The sequence below is a fragment of the Pteropus alecto genome, unplaced genomic scaffold (assembly GCF_000325575.1).
Source record: "Pteropus alecto unplaced genomic scaffold, ASM32557v1 scaffold21, whole genome shotgun sequence".
Taxonomy (NCBI): Eukaryota; Metazoa; Chordata; class Mammalia; order Chiroptera; family Pteropodidae; genus Pteropus; species Pteropus alecto.
The window spans coordinates 2,156,118-2,170,382 of NW_006436282.1; the positions used below are offsets into that span (position 1 = coordinate 2,156,118).

At 36.7% G+C, this 14,265-nt stretch overlaps 1 protein-coding gene across 1 annotated transcript in view; it reads left to right on the forward strand.

Annotated features, from left to right (window-relative positions):
• COL1A2 (collagen type I alpha 2 chain) overlaps positions 1-14,265 on the forward strand; it is a 34,506-nt gene that overhangs the window by 6,570 nt on the left and 13,671 nt on the right. The window contains 26 exon segments of the mRNA XM_025046944.1: positions 5-27; positions 2,912-2,956; positions 3,045-3,098; positions 3,191-3,244; positions 3,551-3,604; positions 4,025-4,078; positions 4,585-4,638; positions 6,194-6,238; positions 6,517-6,570; positions 6,676-6,720; positions 7,097-7,150; positions 7,643-7,741; positions 7,859-7,903; positions 8,010-8,108; positions 8,537-8,590; positions 8,746-8,853; positions 9,229-9,282; positions 9,393-9,491; positions 10,403-10,456; positions 10,918-11,016; positions 11,379-11,432; positions 11,888-11,941; positions 12,089-12,142; positions 12,408-12,461; positions 13,414-13,458; positions 13,941-14,039. Of these exon segments, the coding sequence (XP_024902712.1) occupies positions 5-27; positions 2,912-2,956; positions 3,045-3,098; positions 3,191-3,244; positions 3,551-3,604; positions 4,025-4,078; positions 4,585-4,638; positions 6,194-6,238; positions 6,517-6,570; positions 6,676-6,720; positions 7,097-7,150; positions 7,643-7,741; positions 7,859-7,903; positions 8,010-8,108; positions 8,537-8,590; positions 8,746-8,853; positions 9,229-9,282; positions 9,393-9,491; positions 10,403-10,456; positions 10,918-11,016; positions 11,379-11,432; positions 11,888-11,941; positions 12,089-12,142; positions 12,408-12,461; positions 13,414-13,458; positions 13,941-14,039 (1,607 nt within the window).

Genomic DNA, 14,265 nt, shown 5'->3' on the forward strand with positions numbered 1-14,265 from the left:
GGAGTTGGACTTGGCCCTGGACCAATGGTATGCTTATCTCTTTTTATCTTTGCCAAAATATCACTGAATACAGCATTTATCTTATGTTCAATTTCACATTGTCCTTAGTTACCTAGGTTAACATCTACTACTTAGATCAGATAAAAGCAGCAACAGTTTTTGTACTCAATATAAAAAATCCATAAAAAGCCTAGTTTAAGGGGTTCAGTTTTCTGTACAAACATGCTTTCTTAGGATAGATCAGATATTTATATCCCAGAAAGAAATAATCTCTAGCCATAGTAATCATAACTTACGTAAATCGATTTAATTCAAAAGAATGATCACTCTGATTAATTTTTTTACATCTTTAACATTGGTTAGAATTTTAACCAATCGTCAGAGACACAGAAATATGAAGTTCTATAAACTTGAGAAAGAATCAACAAGTTCTAGTCCAGTCTGTTTCCAAAGGTCATGCAGGTGGTTAATGACAGAACTAGAATGAACAGCCAGACAAGCTGTCTGGTGTTCAACAACATCACAACTCATGTATCTAATGCTTGAATAAAATATTAATTTAATCAACAAATATTTATCACGTGCCTTCAATGAGCTTCAAACTGCATTATGTGTTGGGAATATAGCAGTGAATATGACAGCTCCTCACCTTCCCTCAGGAGTTAACAATGTAGAAAATGTTTCTTTTTATTCATTTTGATAAAAAATCCTTTTTTTAGGCTATTAATTGCAAATCAGTATAGGACAGAACATGAGTAAAATTAGCACTTATATCACTCAACACAAATATTCAGCAACATATCCTATAATTTGAGTAACATTTGGAAAAGTTCCCTATATGGTTATGACGATGATGCTGTATCTTTAATAAGTGAACCTTTTAACAAGCATTAGTGAGATGTGTTAAGAAAAAAACTGATATGAGCATGTAAAATATATATTAGAGTGTATGAAATAGAAGGATAATAATCTGGAAGTATAAACATTAAATCAATTAAACATTACAGTTTAATGTACACACACACAATTTAGTGATTTCAATTAATTATTTCCAAACAAAGGTATTTATCTGCTCAGAGTTAACATTATCTTTAAAAATAAATTTTACTTGAACAATGCGTGCAGTGCTTTATCTTCAAAAGAAGATATTTTGCTGGAGTTAATGGTCCACAATAAGCTAATACACTATAAGGGCAAGATAATATTTTCTGTAAATTAAACTCTCACTTGAGAAGTTATGTGCCTTTAATTGATGATTTCCAATTTCCTGACTTTTCCTGGTAATTTAAAACATTCATATATGAAATGAAGAGTAGAGATTTTCTTTTGGCTTTGTTTATATTGGATATTTGAAATTAGCCATTTCAGCTAATGCTGGACATTAGTCAGTTTTAAAGCAGTACTTATATTTCAAGAAGAAGCTACAGGGGGAAAAATTAAAGCATTAATTTAAAAAGCCTACATAAACCCAGAAAATTAATATGGATTTCAGATTCCCCTGACTTTGGAACATCTCTTTGGGGGACATAAAGCAGAGTGTTTTACTTTTAAATATCAGTAAAATATAATTTAAGCTGGCACATCCACACACATTCACAGACATATGTAATCAACAGATACGTGTTTCACAAATAGAAAAGATAGGCAGCAATAAAATATTAAAATAATTTTCCGTGTTGGAAAATCAATAACTATAAAACCCCACAGGGTTCTTCTCTGAATTAATGAGTAATCATTGTCTGTCTCACAGCCTCCGCCAAATAAACTACTTTTTATGTAAATGAAATTGTTGCAAATACATGGAAAAAATGAATAAATATAATTAAAAATTTATGGTGTCAAAGAAAATTGTTTTTTAATGTATACCTAAAAAAATTATTTTGATTGAAAAGTGACAGTTTTTATAAGGTTGACACAATTTCCAAAACTAAATAAATAATTCTTATAATTAAGATGATGTGTTTTTTTAATAAAACCTATATTATTTCACCCTAGGCATTAATACAGTGGGGCAGACTTGACTGCAGAGTCCCCATGGTTGATGTATTATGAACAAATTATCCGAGACTTGTCTGTGCAGTATTTTCAGCAATGGAGGAATAGGCACCTAACAGAAGAGCTTGCACAGGCATCTATTACTGCAAAAGGGAGTCAGTAATGTGTAGTTAGCTTGCAAACTAGTATCACTCTGTTTCACTCTACTTGTGTGCTACAGAATGAAGAATAGAGTGGGGAGAGCAATCCTCTGTCATTTGGGCCACATTTTCAATAATAACATTAGATAGATTCTTCCAGTGGGATGTTTCAATAATATTTTACTTTTCTTTTTATCCCTCATTACATCCACTTTTGTTTGACATTTTCTTCAGTCACCAACAGCCCTTTAAAGAGTTATAAATTTATAACAAACTTCTCTGTAATCATTAAGAAGGATTTTTGATCCTTTTCAACTTATGCCTCTTGTGGCGATAAAAATATCAATTTCTTAGCTAAAGATGATGAGATGACACACGATCAAGGGAATCCAAATGGCAGTGCTTCATCAATTGCATAGAAGGCAGTTGTATATTCTGTACTATACAAAGACTAATTCACTTCATTGCATTAGAATAAACTTAATACACTCACTGTGCACAACTGTAGAGAACCTGTGGACACCCCTTCCAATTCGCCTGGACTTCTGCTGATTCGAGTTAGTAGAAAAGGAAAAGCAAGGGCAGAGAAATAGTGGAGGAAACTTGGGTACTTAAACATGCTTCCTTGGGGAAGGACAAAAACTGTGAAATAAAACCAGGATAGTTCTGTTCATCTGTCCATCACAAAATGTCCAAGGCATTACTAAGTTAGTTCCAACTCAACCTAACCAAGGCCATGATAACATCAGTGCTAAGTGTGTCTGTCCTATTTACAGGGTTTGATGGGACCCAGAGGCCCTCCTGGTGCAGCCGGAGCTCCTGTAAGTACCAAAAGCTAGTAATCTCTCTTATGTAAAAAGAGAATTAAATAAAGACTTAGAGTATGACATATTGTTTGTTTACTCTTAGGGCCCTCAAGGTTTCCAAGGACCTGCTGGGGAGCCTGGTGAACCTGGTCAAACTGTGAGTACATTCTTCCCCTTTTTTGATACATCTTTTCTCAAGAAATTTATTAATATAACCTTAACAAAATGACGGGTCTCCCATTTTCTTAGGGTCCTGCAGGTGCTCGTGGTCCAACTGGCCCTCCTGGCAAAGCTGGAGAGGACGTAAGTATTTACTCTTAAGCATTTCCAAATGCTATTTAAATACTCCTACCTCAACGAGAATTTCTAGATTTAAATTAAGTATTCTGCCAAGAGCCAAATATGCCTAACATAACTGTCACCATATGGAAAATATTATTTTAATGAAATATTAATTAATTGGATTGTATTGAAGGACATATAATTGTTAATTAAAAATATGTTTGGATCCACATTTTTATGTGATGCCTTTTTTCCCCTATTATAAGAATAAACATGCCCCCAGGTTACCAAAAAAAAGGTTAATCCTATGATACCTTTATTTTTTAGGGTCACCCTGGAAAACCCGGACGACCTGGTGAGAGAGGAGTTGTTGGACCACAGGTAAGAATTTTTACAACAGTATGTAGTCCAAACATTAGAGGCATTTCATATAAGATAGTTGCCAAAACATCAGTCTAAATGGCTATACAGATGTCTGCATACTTATAACTCTTATTCAAGGCATCTGAAAAATAATGGAGCCTAGGTAAGAGTGCATACAGTTTTTATTAATGCAAATAATGTAATATCAATGACAACAAGCATACTGTTAAACAACTAAATCATATTTTCTACAAGTACCACAGTATTAGTTACTGAGATCAGAGCAAGTTAATTTACAGCTCCGTGTTTAAAAATATATTCATCTTTGATTCCAAGCTTGCACTTTGGTAAGAAGAAATATTTTGGAAGGAAGAAATAATTGTCTTTTTATTTGGAACAAAAAAACGTTATTTGTCTTCTGTGTTTTTTTTTCCTAAGGGTGCTCGTGGTTTCCCTGGAACTCCTGGACTTCCTGGCTTCAAGGGTATTAGGGTGAGCACACTATTTACCCCAGAGAGAAAATTTGATTATTTTTAGGAAAAACCTTAACTATATTAAAACTCCTGGGTGACATATATTTGCCTCCAAAGTTTGCCAGAGTGGAGAGAGAGTTAAAGTGTAAGGACAGTTGGAAAGTAAAGTGGCATGTAGCTTTTTTTCTGTCTGTTCATAGCTTCCAAGAAACAAGGGTCCCCACAGAGAAAATTGTATAAATGGGTATGACTTAAGAGGTATTTACAACCATCTGAAAATTGTAAAATTATCAAAGATGGAAAGGACATAAGAGAGCATCTAGTCCTATATGTCCTTCCCTTTCCAGCGCCAGAAGGCTCACCTAGGGCAATGGAGGGAGTTCGCTTGGAGCCGGAGCCCTGGGGCATTCCACTGAAGCAGTCACGAGATTCACCCAAGAGATAGTAACCACAAAGAGAGATGTTTGATTTTTGACCAAGCACTATGACGAAACAATATTTTAATAATAAGGATTTGCCTTTTAGGGACACAATGGTCTGGATGGATTGAAGGGACAGCCTGGTGCTCCAGGTATAAAGGTAAATACTAAATCAGAAGTGTAGTTTTTAAAACAATCGATCGTGATTTCACATCACCACCAAAAAGTATATTTTGACTGAAGGCTAGTTTTATTCTAAAGAGTATCTCATTTCCTCTTCTCTCCTAATTAACTATTAATTGATCCCTCAGTGGTGGGACTATGGGACACTGTGACACAAGGCCAACTATTGATAATATTTATTTAATTCAATATCTATTACACAACTGAGATTAAAAAAGAAGTCAGCAGTTTCTTCCTTCATTTTCTTTCCTCCTATAATTTTAGTTGATCTCTGCAGCCAAAATCAAAGTAAATAACCGTATACTCAGATAGTAGAACACTATATGTTATTTTAAACTAAATTCTCCTTTGCCATGCACTAATTATTTAGGTACATTCATGTCACAATACACTTTTCAACCTCTTCCCTGTGATTTATCTGTGCGCACTCAAAAATATTTTAATTAGGTAATTAAAGTCTCAGAAGTGTGTTATCTCTTGGCTAGGCTCTTCTCTGACAGCGTTTTCAACTATAAAATGTTCTCTCTCCTATTAAGAAGATAATGTGATATTAAAGTGAATACCAACGTAATTACAAATTAATGAGTAACGAATACTAGCGGGACCAGAAATGAACATGAATATGGAGAATCTGTTCTAACTTTCCAGCTGCCACACAAACGGATAAGGTCAAACTCATTCTCTCTAGAGCCTAATATAATAGCTCAGACTACTGATCACAGAATCATGAAATTTTAAAGCCTTCAAGGAGCTTTGGAGACTTCCTCATTTTGCAGATGAGGGAAACTGAGTCTTAAAGAGTGAGTGACTTGCCCAAAGTCACATATCTAGTAGTTGGAAGCACATAGGCTAGAATTCCTAACTCCTACTCTAGAGTTTATCCCCAAAGAATACACATCACATAAAATCCTAGCAATGAAGGGTCCTTAACTGGTCTCTTGAACTCTGTTTCTCCCATATCTAAATTAGATTACCTTGAAGGAAAGTTCTTTTTACATGTACCATTTTATCAAATTACTCCACCACTACCACCACCACCATGGTTTTTACTCAAGGTAAGAATATAGATTGGAAATAAATAAGACAGCTCTAAAAAATATTATGAAATTCAAATTTTCACACATATTTTACAAAAATAAAAATATTGAATGTTCAAAATAACTTTAAAGAGATAAATAGGATAATATTAAAACAAATTCATCCTCTGTCATCTCTTTTTATGATATCATTCCTAATATATAAGCCTAGTCTAAATGATATCCAAAATCTAAGGGGAAAATTAGGGAGGGAGTAAATAACACAACCACATTTCCCTAGTGCCATGATATTTGGTATTATCCAAATGAAAATCCATATTTTAGAAATTTTTAAAATTTATGTGTATGGCATAATTGACAAATAGTCTATATGTGTAAGAAATGTTACAAAATATACAAATGTTTCAAATGGAAATAATAGGGTAAAAATTACCCAATCAGAAAAAGTAATCGATATATACATAATGAACAATAACTCAATTCTTTTCCGTGTAGGGTGAACCTGGTGCCCCTGGTGAAAATGGAACTCCAGGTCAAACAGTAAGTATTGATTATTGTAAATCTAAGTCTCTTTGCAAGCTGGAACTTCTTTAACGTTTTGCTAATTACTATTTCCCTCAGCATCGTATTCTTTGATATTTTTCTAATTGCATTCTACATACTTAATTGAAATCCATTATCTTTTAGTTGGAATTAGAACAAGACCTAGTTATTTCTAATGCGTTCTTGGGCATGTTGGAAATTGGACAAAGCAAATGATGCCTGTGACTTTTTTTAACTAGTATTCTGGATTTCATTGAAAATATTTCTGCTTTTAGGGAGCCCGTGGGCTTCCCGGGGAGCGAGGACGAGTTGGTGCCCCTGGCCCAGCTGTGAGTGTTTTCATTTTTGTTCATTTTTATCCTTTAAAAAAAAAAATCTTCTAATGACTGCCATTTAACTTTCCACCTGACTTTTTCTCTTTATTTTCTTCATAGGGTGCCCGTGGAAGTGATGGGAGTGTGGGTCCTGTGGGTCCTGCTGTAAGTTTTGAAACTGAATTATTCGGAAGGAGTTGAGAGGGTGGGATGGGAGCTATCTTCTTTATTAATTTCCTCTGAAATAACACCATTTTAGACACCTTACCAAATGTCCTATGTGGTTTTTTGAAGATCCTATTTATAAGTACTATCCCTGGGGCTTTTGACTGATATATAAAATAAAATCTATTCTACCTTGAAGACCTCGAATGTCTTCTCTTTGATAAGTTACTACTGACAACAGACTAGCTGGCAATTTTTTCTTTGCCAGTATTAAATAAGATCAAGCCACTCTAATCTACTTCAATCTCCTGTTGTTGTTGTAGTGTTGTTGATTTGCTGGGAGGAGATTTCTTACCACCTTCTACTTTGATTTCAGGGTCCCCTTGGGTCAGCTGGCCCTCCAGGCTTCCCAGGTGCTCCTGGCCCCAAGGTAAAAACCTGGTGACTTGATAAACTTATTGTAATGAGAAAGACAGGGCCAGTGTTTGCAGATAGAGAGATAATTACAGAACAGATACCTTAATTAGTCCCTTCTTCAAAATGGATATAGAATGACTAGTTTTCTCACTCCAAACTTGAAATAGATCATCTCTCTTCACTTGAGCTCTGCAAGCATAGATATAGATGGCAACGTGGAATTTGATTCCGTGGGGACATACTCCCAAACTAGTTGGCACTGACTAGCTGAGAACCAGAGCCTCTACCCCGGGGAGACAGAGATGGGTGAAGGAAGCAATAGTAGCCAAGATGGCAGAACCAGGCCAGGAAAATAGAAATCCATGCCCAAAGCTTGTGGAACCAGACCAGATAAGAGAAATGATTGCAATTCTGAAGAAATTTCATAAAATTAGTGTTCTAAAACTGGAAGTAATGTTGTTTCATTACTTGCTGGCTAATGTCCCAGTGTCAATCCCTCTTTTAGGGTGAAATTGGACCCGTTGGTAACCCTGGTCCTGCTGGCCCCGCGGGTCCCCGTGGTGAAGTGGGCCTTCCAGGTCTTTCTGGCCCCGTTGGACCTCCTGTGAGTAGCCGTTGTCATTAACGTCATTGAGCGGAATTAAAAATAACGATGACAGGGTCAAGGAAGAAGAGAAATAGTCCTGCTAACTGATATCTTTCTCCCTTTCTTTCCTCATAGGGTAACCCTGGAGCCAATGGCCTTACTGGTGCAAAGGGTGCCGCTGTGAGTACATGGGGTGTGGTGGCTAAAATTTGCTGCTATGGTTTTAAAGGCATTTTAGTGAAAGTTGCCTCTCTCATAATTGACCACTCTGGGTTCTCCTTCACAGGGCCTGCCCGGTGTTGCTGGGGCTCCTGGCCTCCCTGGACCCCGTGGTATTCCTGGCCCCCCTGGTGCTGTGGGTGCTACTGGTGCCAGAGGACTTGTTGTAAGTAGCCATGGCTGCAGTTTTCATCATCCTAAAATACCAACTCTATCCTCATTTCATCACCATTTAGACTTCCTCTCATAGTTTTCTTATTTTTTTCCTTCCTTAGCATTTTCAGTTTGTAGTTCTATACGTACATGTACATATATGTACAGTCTCTCCCTCTCTCACACACACACATACAGACACACCCCTCCTGCTACCCTAGAACACGACCCAGAGGTCAGTGAGGCACATTTCTATGGTATCGGTCCTGTCCTTTCAATCAAGACCATTCCCCTGTAAGCCATTTAAATATGAACTGGGCACCTTTCTCAGAGAACCTGAGTTTCTCTTTACCTTGATCCATAAACATCCCAAGATATTTGTCTGCAAGAGAGTTGTGACAGATGTTTGTCATTTGACCACTGTTTTGTATTCGACCATAGGGTGAACCTGGTCCAGCTGGTTCCAAAGGAGAGAGCGGTAACAAGGGTGAGCCCGTAAGTAGTTCTAGAATCAGAATTTTATGAAGTTATTACTTTTTCAATTCAAAACTTATACTTTTACTTAAAAAAAAAGTTTTACTTTTTCCTCTAGCTGTACGTGACATAAAAATTTTTCCGTTCTCCCTTCTTTTATTTTTTCCACTAAACAGGGCTCTGCTGGGGCCCAAGGTCCTCCTGGTCCCAGTGGTGAAGAAGGAAAGAGAGGCTCCAATGGTGAAGCTGGATCCGCTGGCCCCCCAGGACCCCCTGGGCTGAGAGTAGGTTCCAAATGCTCTTGACACCCAGATACACCAGAGGCAGATTACACCTATTCACTGGGAATTGGTCAGAATTATTGAGTACATTTTCTAGATGAAGAAAGCATCTGTTTTCCATCTGCTTTATTAAATTGAAGACTCGGATTTTGATATGTTATAAAATTGGTCTGGAAATAATGTTGACCTACTTTTGCAGAATGCCTCCTCCATGCATTCTTTTGGGGTTTGAGTGAAGTTTTTTGGCTTGATTTGTGTTCGTATCTTCCCCTTAAGGGAATCCAGACTTCTTGCATAATGTCATATTTCAATGAACTCTGCCGTATCTGATTCAAGGATTTTCTCCAATTCTCTTTTGTTTCATGTTCTTTCTTACAGGGAAGTCCTGGTTCTCGTGGTCTTCCTGGAGCTGATGGCAGAGCTGGTGTCATGGTAAGTTGTCTATTACTCATTTCATTCATTTCCTGGTAAGGAACTTGATGCTTCTGGTGATGGGTGTGTCATTCACTTTAGCATCCTTCCCTCCCCATTCTTCTTAACAGGGTCCTGCTGGTAGTCGTGGTGCAACTGGCCCTGCTGGTGTCCGAGGTCCCAATGGAGATTCTGGTCGCCCTGGAGAGCCCGGCCTCATGGGACCCCGAGTAAGTTTCATATTGATTCTGAACAAGTTACACATGACACAGTTTCCTTTTTTAAAGAGATGATTATTATTTGAAGACAACAATAAAAGAAAATCAAAAGTAAATTTGTTGGTAGACTTGCCGATGGTTGCCATCTTAACTTTATCAATGCCCAGTATATATTTTCACAGATTTAGGTAGTGCACAAATTTCCTATTTATTACTTGATACAGTGGCTATGAAGTTTTTAGAAGAATAGATTTATTTTAATATATCCAAATTAGGTTGGTTCTATCAGCATGAATCTTTTATCTCAATTTGTGAGTTTTATATAAGGTGTCCATGAAACGTATTAGAACTATACATTATTGGTTTATTAGATTCATAAGTGAAATCATTTTTCCAACAATCACAAAGTGCTATAATGTATTCAGCATCATACTTACTATGGAGAAATGACCTTTAGATCTGTAGACACTCTAATCCATAGCAATAGGATAATTTATTTTTTACCTCCATTATCTCTTAAGGAAAAATATCAACTGTAATTGTACCATAAATAAATAATAAAGACACCAAAAATAGCAATAAATAAATACACTGTGAAAATTGCTTACTAAAAGTATTTGTTTTTCTATTATGAGTAAATAACATGATACTTTTTCCCATGTGGTATGTCGCTTATAGTTTCTTGAGATATCTGCAAACAGATCGGTTGCACTAAAATTCAATGAAAAGAAAGACACAAAAAATAGAAAGATTTTTCAGAGCTCTTTTTCTACCTCCCAGCTAGTGGGTAATACCCATAATGAGTTACCCTAGGCAACAAACACAAAGTGAAGAGAAAGTGCTTTTGTGAGATTTCAATTAATTGGAGCCTCAAGTATGTGTACAAAAGTGCCAATATGAAAGCATCCTCATTTACTTTATAGGGTTTTCCTGGTTCCCCTGGAAATGTTGGCCCAGCTGGCAAAGAAGGTCCTATGGTAAGTATTGCTCATTCTCCATTATATTTTCAAGGACACTTATTACAGCCTTATCAAGTCTGTTCTGTGGCTTATTTATGCATGAATAAATTAAAAATAAATATCAGCCACATACATCATCTGGGAACACAAAGTAATAGATTGTAATTATGGAGTCCAAATGAACACAGGACTGAAAAAAAGAAGGAAAATGAAACACATGGCAGGGAAAATTGAAGAAGGTGACAAGGGTATGGAAAGAGAGGGGAAAAAGGGAATTGTGTACTTATGAAATTGATTTGGCCGTGTGTATACCAACATCTTATCTAGAAAAGGAAAATGGATTCATAATTTATTGCACTTTATACAGGAAGCTTCTATGCATCCAGCAAATGATTGTTTCATCATGTGGCAGAATCACAAGCTTGAGGTTGTGAGACCCTACTGATGATGAGTAAAGTTTAAATAAACTTTGATTTCAGGGCCTCCCTGGGATTGATGGCAGGCCTGGACCAATTGGCCCAGCTGGAGCAAGAGGAGAGCCTGGCAACATCGGATTCCCTGGACCCAAAGGCCCCACTGTAAGAATCACCATAAACTCGTCTCCCTCAGTACTCTTTTGCCACATTTCACCAAAATGCTAGTATTTCTCTCTTGCCTCAGTGCACTCAACACCAGAAAACGGCAAACTACTTATCACATGAAAAGTTGACCTCCAGTGTATCATTGTACACCTGCTAATGAAAATCTATCTCCTGCGTCATGCTTCTGCAGACACAGGTGTACCTTGCTGTATATGGCGCTGCATGATGATGGATCTTACCTTTGATAAGAGAATTCAAGGACTAGGAATCTCAAAAAAAAAAAAAAATTAACATTTTAAAATTGTTATGGATAATTTGGACGTTAAATGTGTAAGGTTTTTTTTTTATATTTATTATAGGGCGAACCTGGCAAAAGTGGTGAGAAAGGTCATGCCGGTCTTGCTGGTCCTCGGGTACGTGTTAATCTCTGTGTGTATCTATCCATGTAGTATTCACCTAGGAAACACTTCCTGTGAGGCCACCTTATATCATTCCATCACTTTCTTCCCAAGAAGGCATCCCCTAGGGTTCTTTTACCATTAACAAAAAAAAAAATTTTAACCTCACTTACAAGGAAATGAGCTATAACAAAACAATATATATAGTAAATCAGAAATATTTATGGATACATTTGGTTTTTATTTCATTCATTCTCAGGCCTTCATAAATTTCCCTCCATCCGTGGATTTCCTATGAGCCATATCAAAAGTTAGTAAGCAGTATTTAGGCTTTGGCGGGGAACCCACAATGAGTTTAATTTGTGCTAAAATGACAAGCTTTATTTTTAGGCAGTAACACCTGAAGCTTTGAGGCATCTTAAACTGCCTGAGTCACAGGTAACTCTGAGCTTTTCTGTTACACATTTTAGGGTGCTCCAGGTCCTGATGGAAACAATGGCGCTCAGGGACCTCCTGGACTACAGGTGAGTATTTCTCCCACCTCTTGTCCTTTTATGTCCTAAAATGATTCTGCAAAATGATCATCTCCTTTTTCCGGTCCAAAAGTTATGTTGCTAGATAGTAATGGTGGCATATATATTTATTTATTCTGTCTTTCCTATCACTTTCAGGGTGTCCAAGGGGGAAAAGGTGAACAAGGTCCTGCTGGTCCTCCAGGCTTCCAGGTAAGTCAATCAAAACATACAGAATACTGTCTTGGTAAGACTATCCAGCTATCAATCACCATACCACCCTCCCCTACCACAAAAAACATGATTTCAGAACTGAAGCAAAGAAGGATGCATTTTTTTAAGACAAACTTTTGTGTAATATTTTAACACTCAATAGTTAGTGATCATGTTGATATCAGATAGTTGCCCGCAGAACCCAATTACTTGCAAATCCCCTCAATATAGCCATAAGATTGAGATTGGTATTTCTTTCACCTAGGGTCTTCCTGGCCCCGCAGGTACAACTGGTGAAGTTGGCAAACCAGGAGAAAGGGTGAGTAAAACACCTAAACTTGGGTCTTTCCCTCTGTTTAATATCTTACTGCAGTGCAATTATAATATACAGAAGGAGATTTCATATTTCATATGTTAATGATAGCGGCCTACATATGTTGGTACTGATGGGGAGAATGAGCCAAGTTACTTCGTTTTGTTCAAATTACTTTGTTTTAAAAATTGAATGAAACATCACATTATGGCAGGAAAATTAATCAGTGAACATTGCATTTAATAGCTTTAGTTTTTATACTGCTCTTGGTAATGTAAATATACAAATTATGGCCTTTCCATTAATGAAAAAGTTAATGCACTGATTTCCCAACAAACTAGACCCTGAAAAATCATTTTTAATGTTTTCCTTGGTGTTAAGACATGACACTGCTCTCCACAATCAGGGCATGAGTTCTGAGTCATTTTCTCTGTAATTGTGATGAATGTTTCTCAGTTCAGTTATGTTATGTGTCCTGGTCTCCTCTGTCAACAGTGGGGCACGTTAAGGAGATAGCTGGTCAGTAATATAGGAGATACACTTGGGTATACAATTAACTAGGTAATATGCATAATATGATCATTTCTATTAAGAAAGCAGTCTGTTATATAACTAAAAAGAGGTGATGTCTGATATTATTCATCATTATTTATCATATTATCGAAGGAGATAGTCTGGTCAGTTTTTTAAAAACATTAAACTAAATAATGGGAAACTTAAATTTCCTGATACCCGGTTTTAGGATTGATATAGCTTTGATCAATGGGATTCTCACTTTTTATATCTTTCCATACACCACTGAAAGTTCTCCTATTCCTATTAGCCCATGTACTTACACACTCAAGTAAAGCCTATCTGGCTTTATTTCATTCTTTCAAAACTTGTCTACATATCATATTCATAAGTAGAGTTAGAGAACATACATAAATTTCATGCTTTATTCTCATGTTTCGCCTAGGGTCTTCCTGGTGAATTTGGTCTCCCTGGTCCTGCTGGTCCAAGAGTAAGTGTTACTTGATTGATTTTCATAAACCTCTGGTTATATCTTTTTAAAACAAGTACTGTTTTCTCCTAAAAACTATCGATGTCCTTTCAACAACTTCCTGAAACTCTTGTACAGTTAAACGTAATCTGAAATGACACAGTCTTTCCCTTTGAATACTATGCATAACTGGCATCTCTTTTTACCTATGGATCTATCCATAAAAGCAAACAAAACAAGGAAATGAATTCCGAAGGTTGAATATTATATGCTGAGAGCAACAAATTTTGGAGGTGTGACCACAGGACATTACAGCTGAATGAGACTTTAGAGATTACCTCATCCCATCTCTTCATTTTACTAGTAGAGGAATCAAGGAACAATAATTATAATTTGCTAATAAACAGCAGAATCAAGATTCAAAAGCTAAACAAGTGTGAACTCAGTATCTTTGAAAATAATGGACAGTACAATCAATACTTCTTCTAATCCCTGTTTTACAGGGAGAGCGTGGTCCTCCAGGCGAAAGTGGTGCTGTTGGTCCTTCTGGTCCTATTGGGAGCCGAGGTCCTTCTGGACCTCCAGGGCCTGATGGAAACAAGGTACAATTTTATGTTATATATTGCTGGTTTGGCCCAGAGTACTCTAGAATAAGTAAATCCTTTACAATAGTAAATGAATTGTTTTTCAGATTTTTTTTATTTATTTCCAATTCTGTGATGATTTCCATTTCAGTCAATAACAATCTGAACCCAGCAGACTTGAATTATTCCAAAAGAAGGGAAATCCACTGTTCTAGACACATAAATGAATTAGTATGGGTTTTCA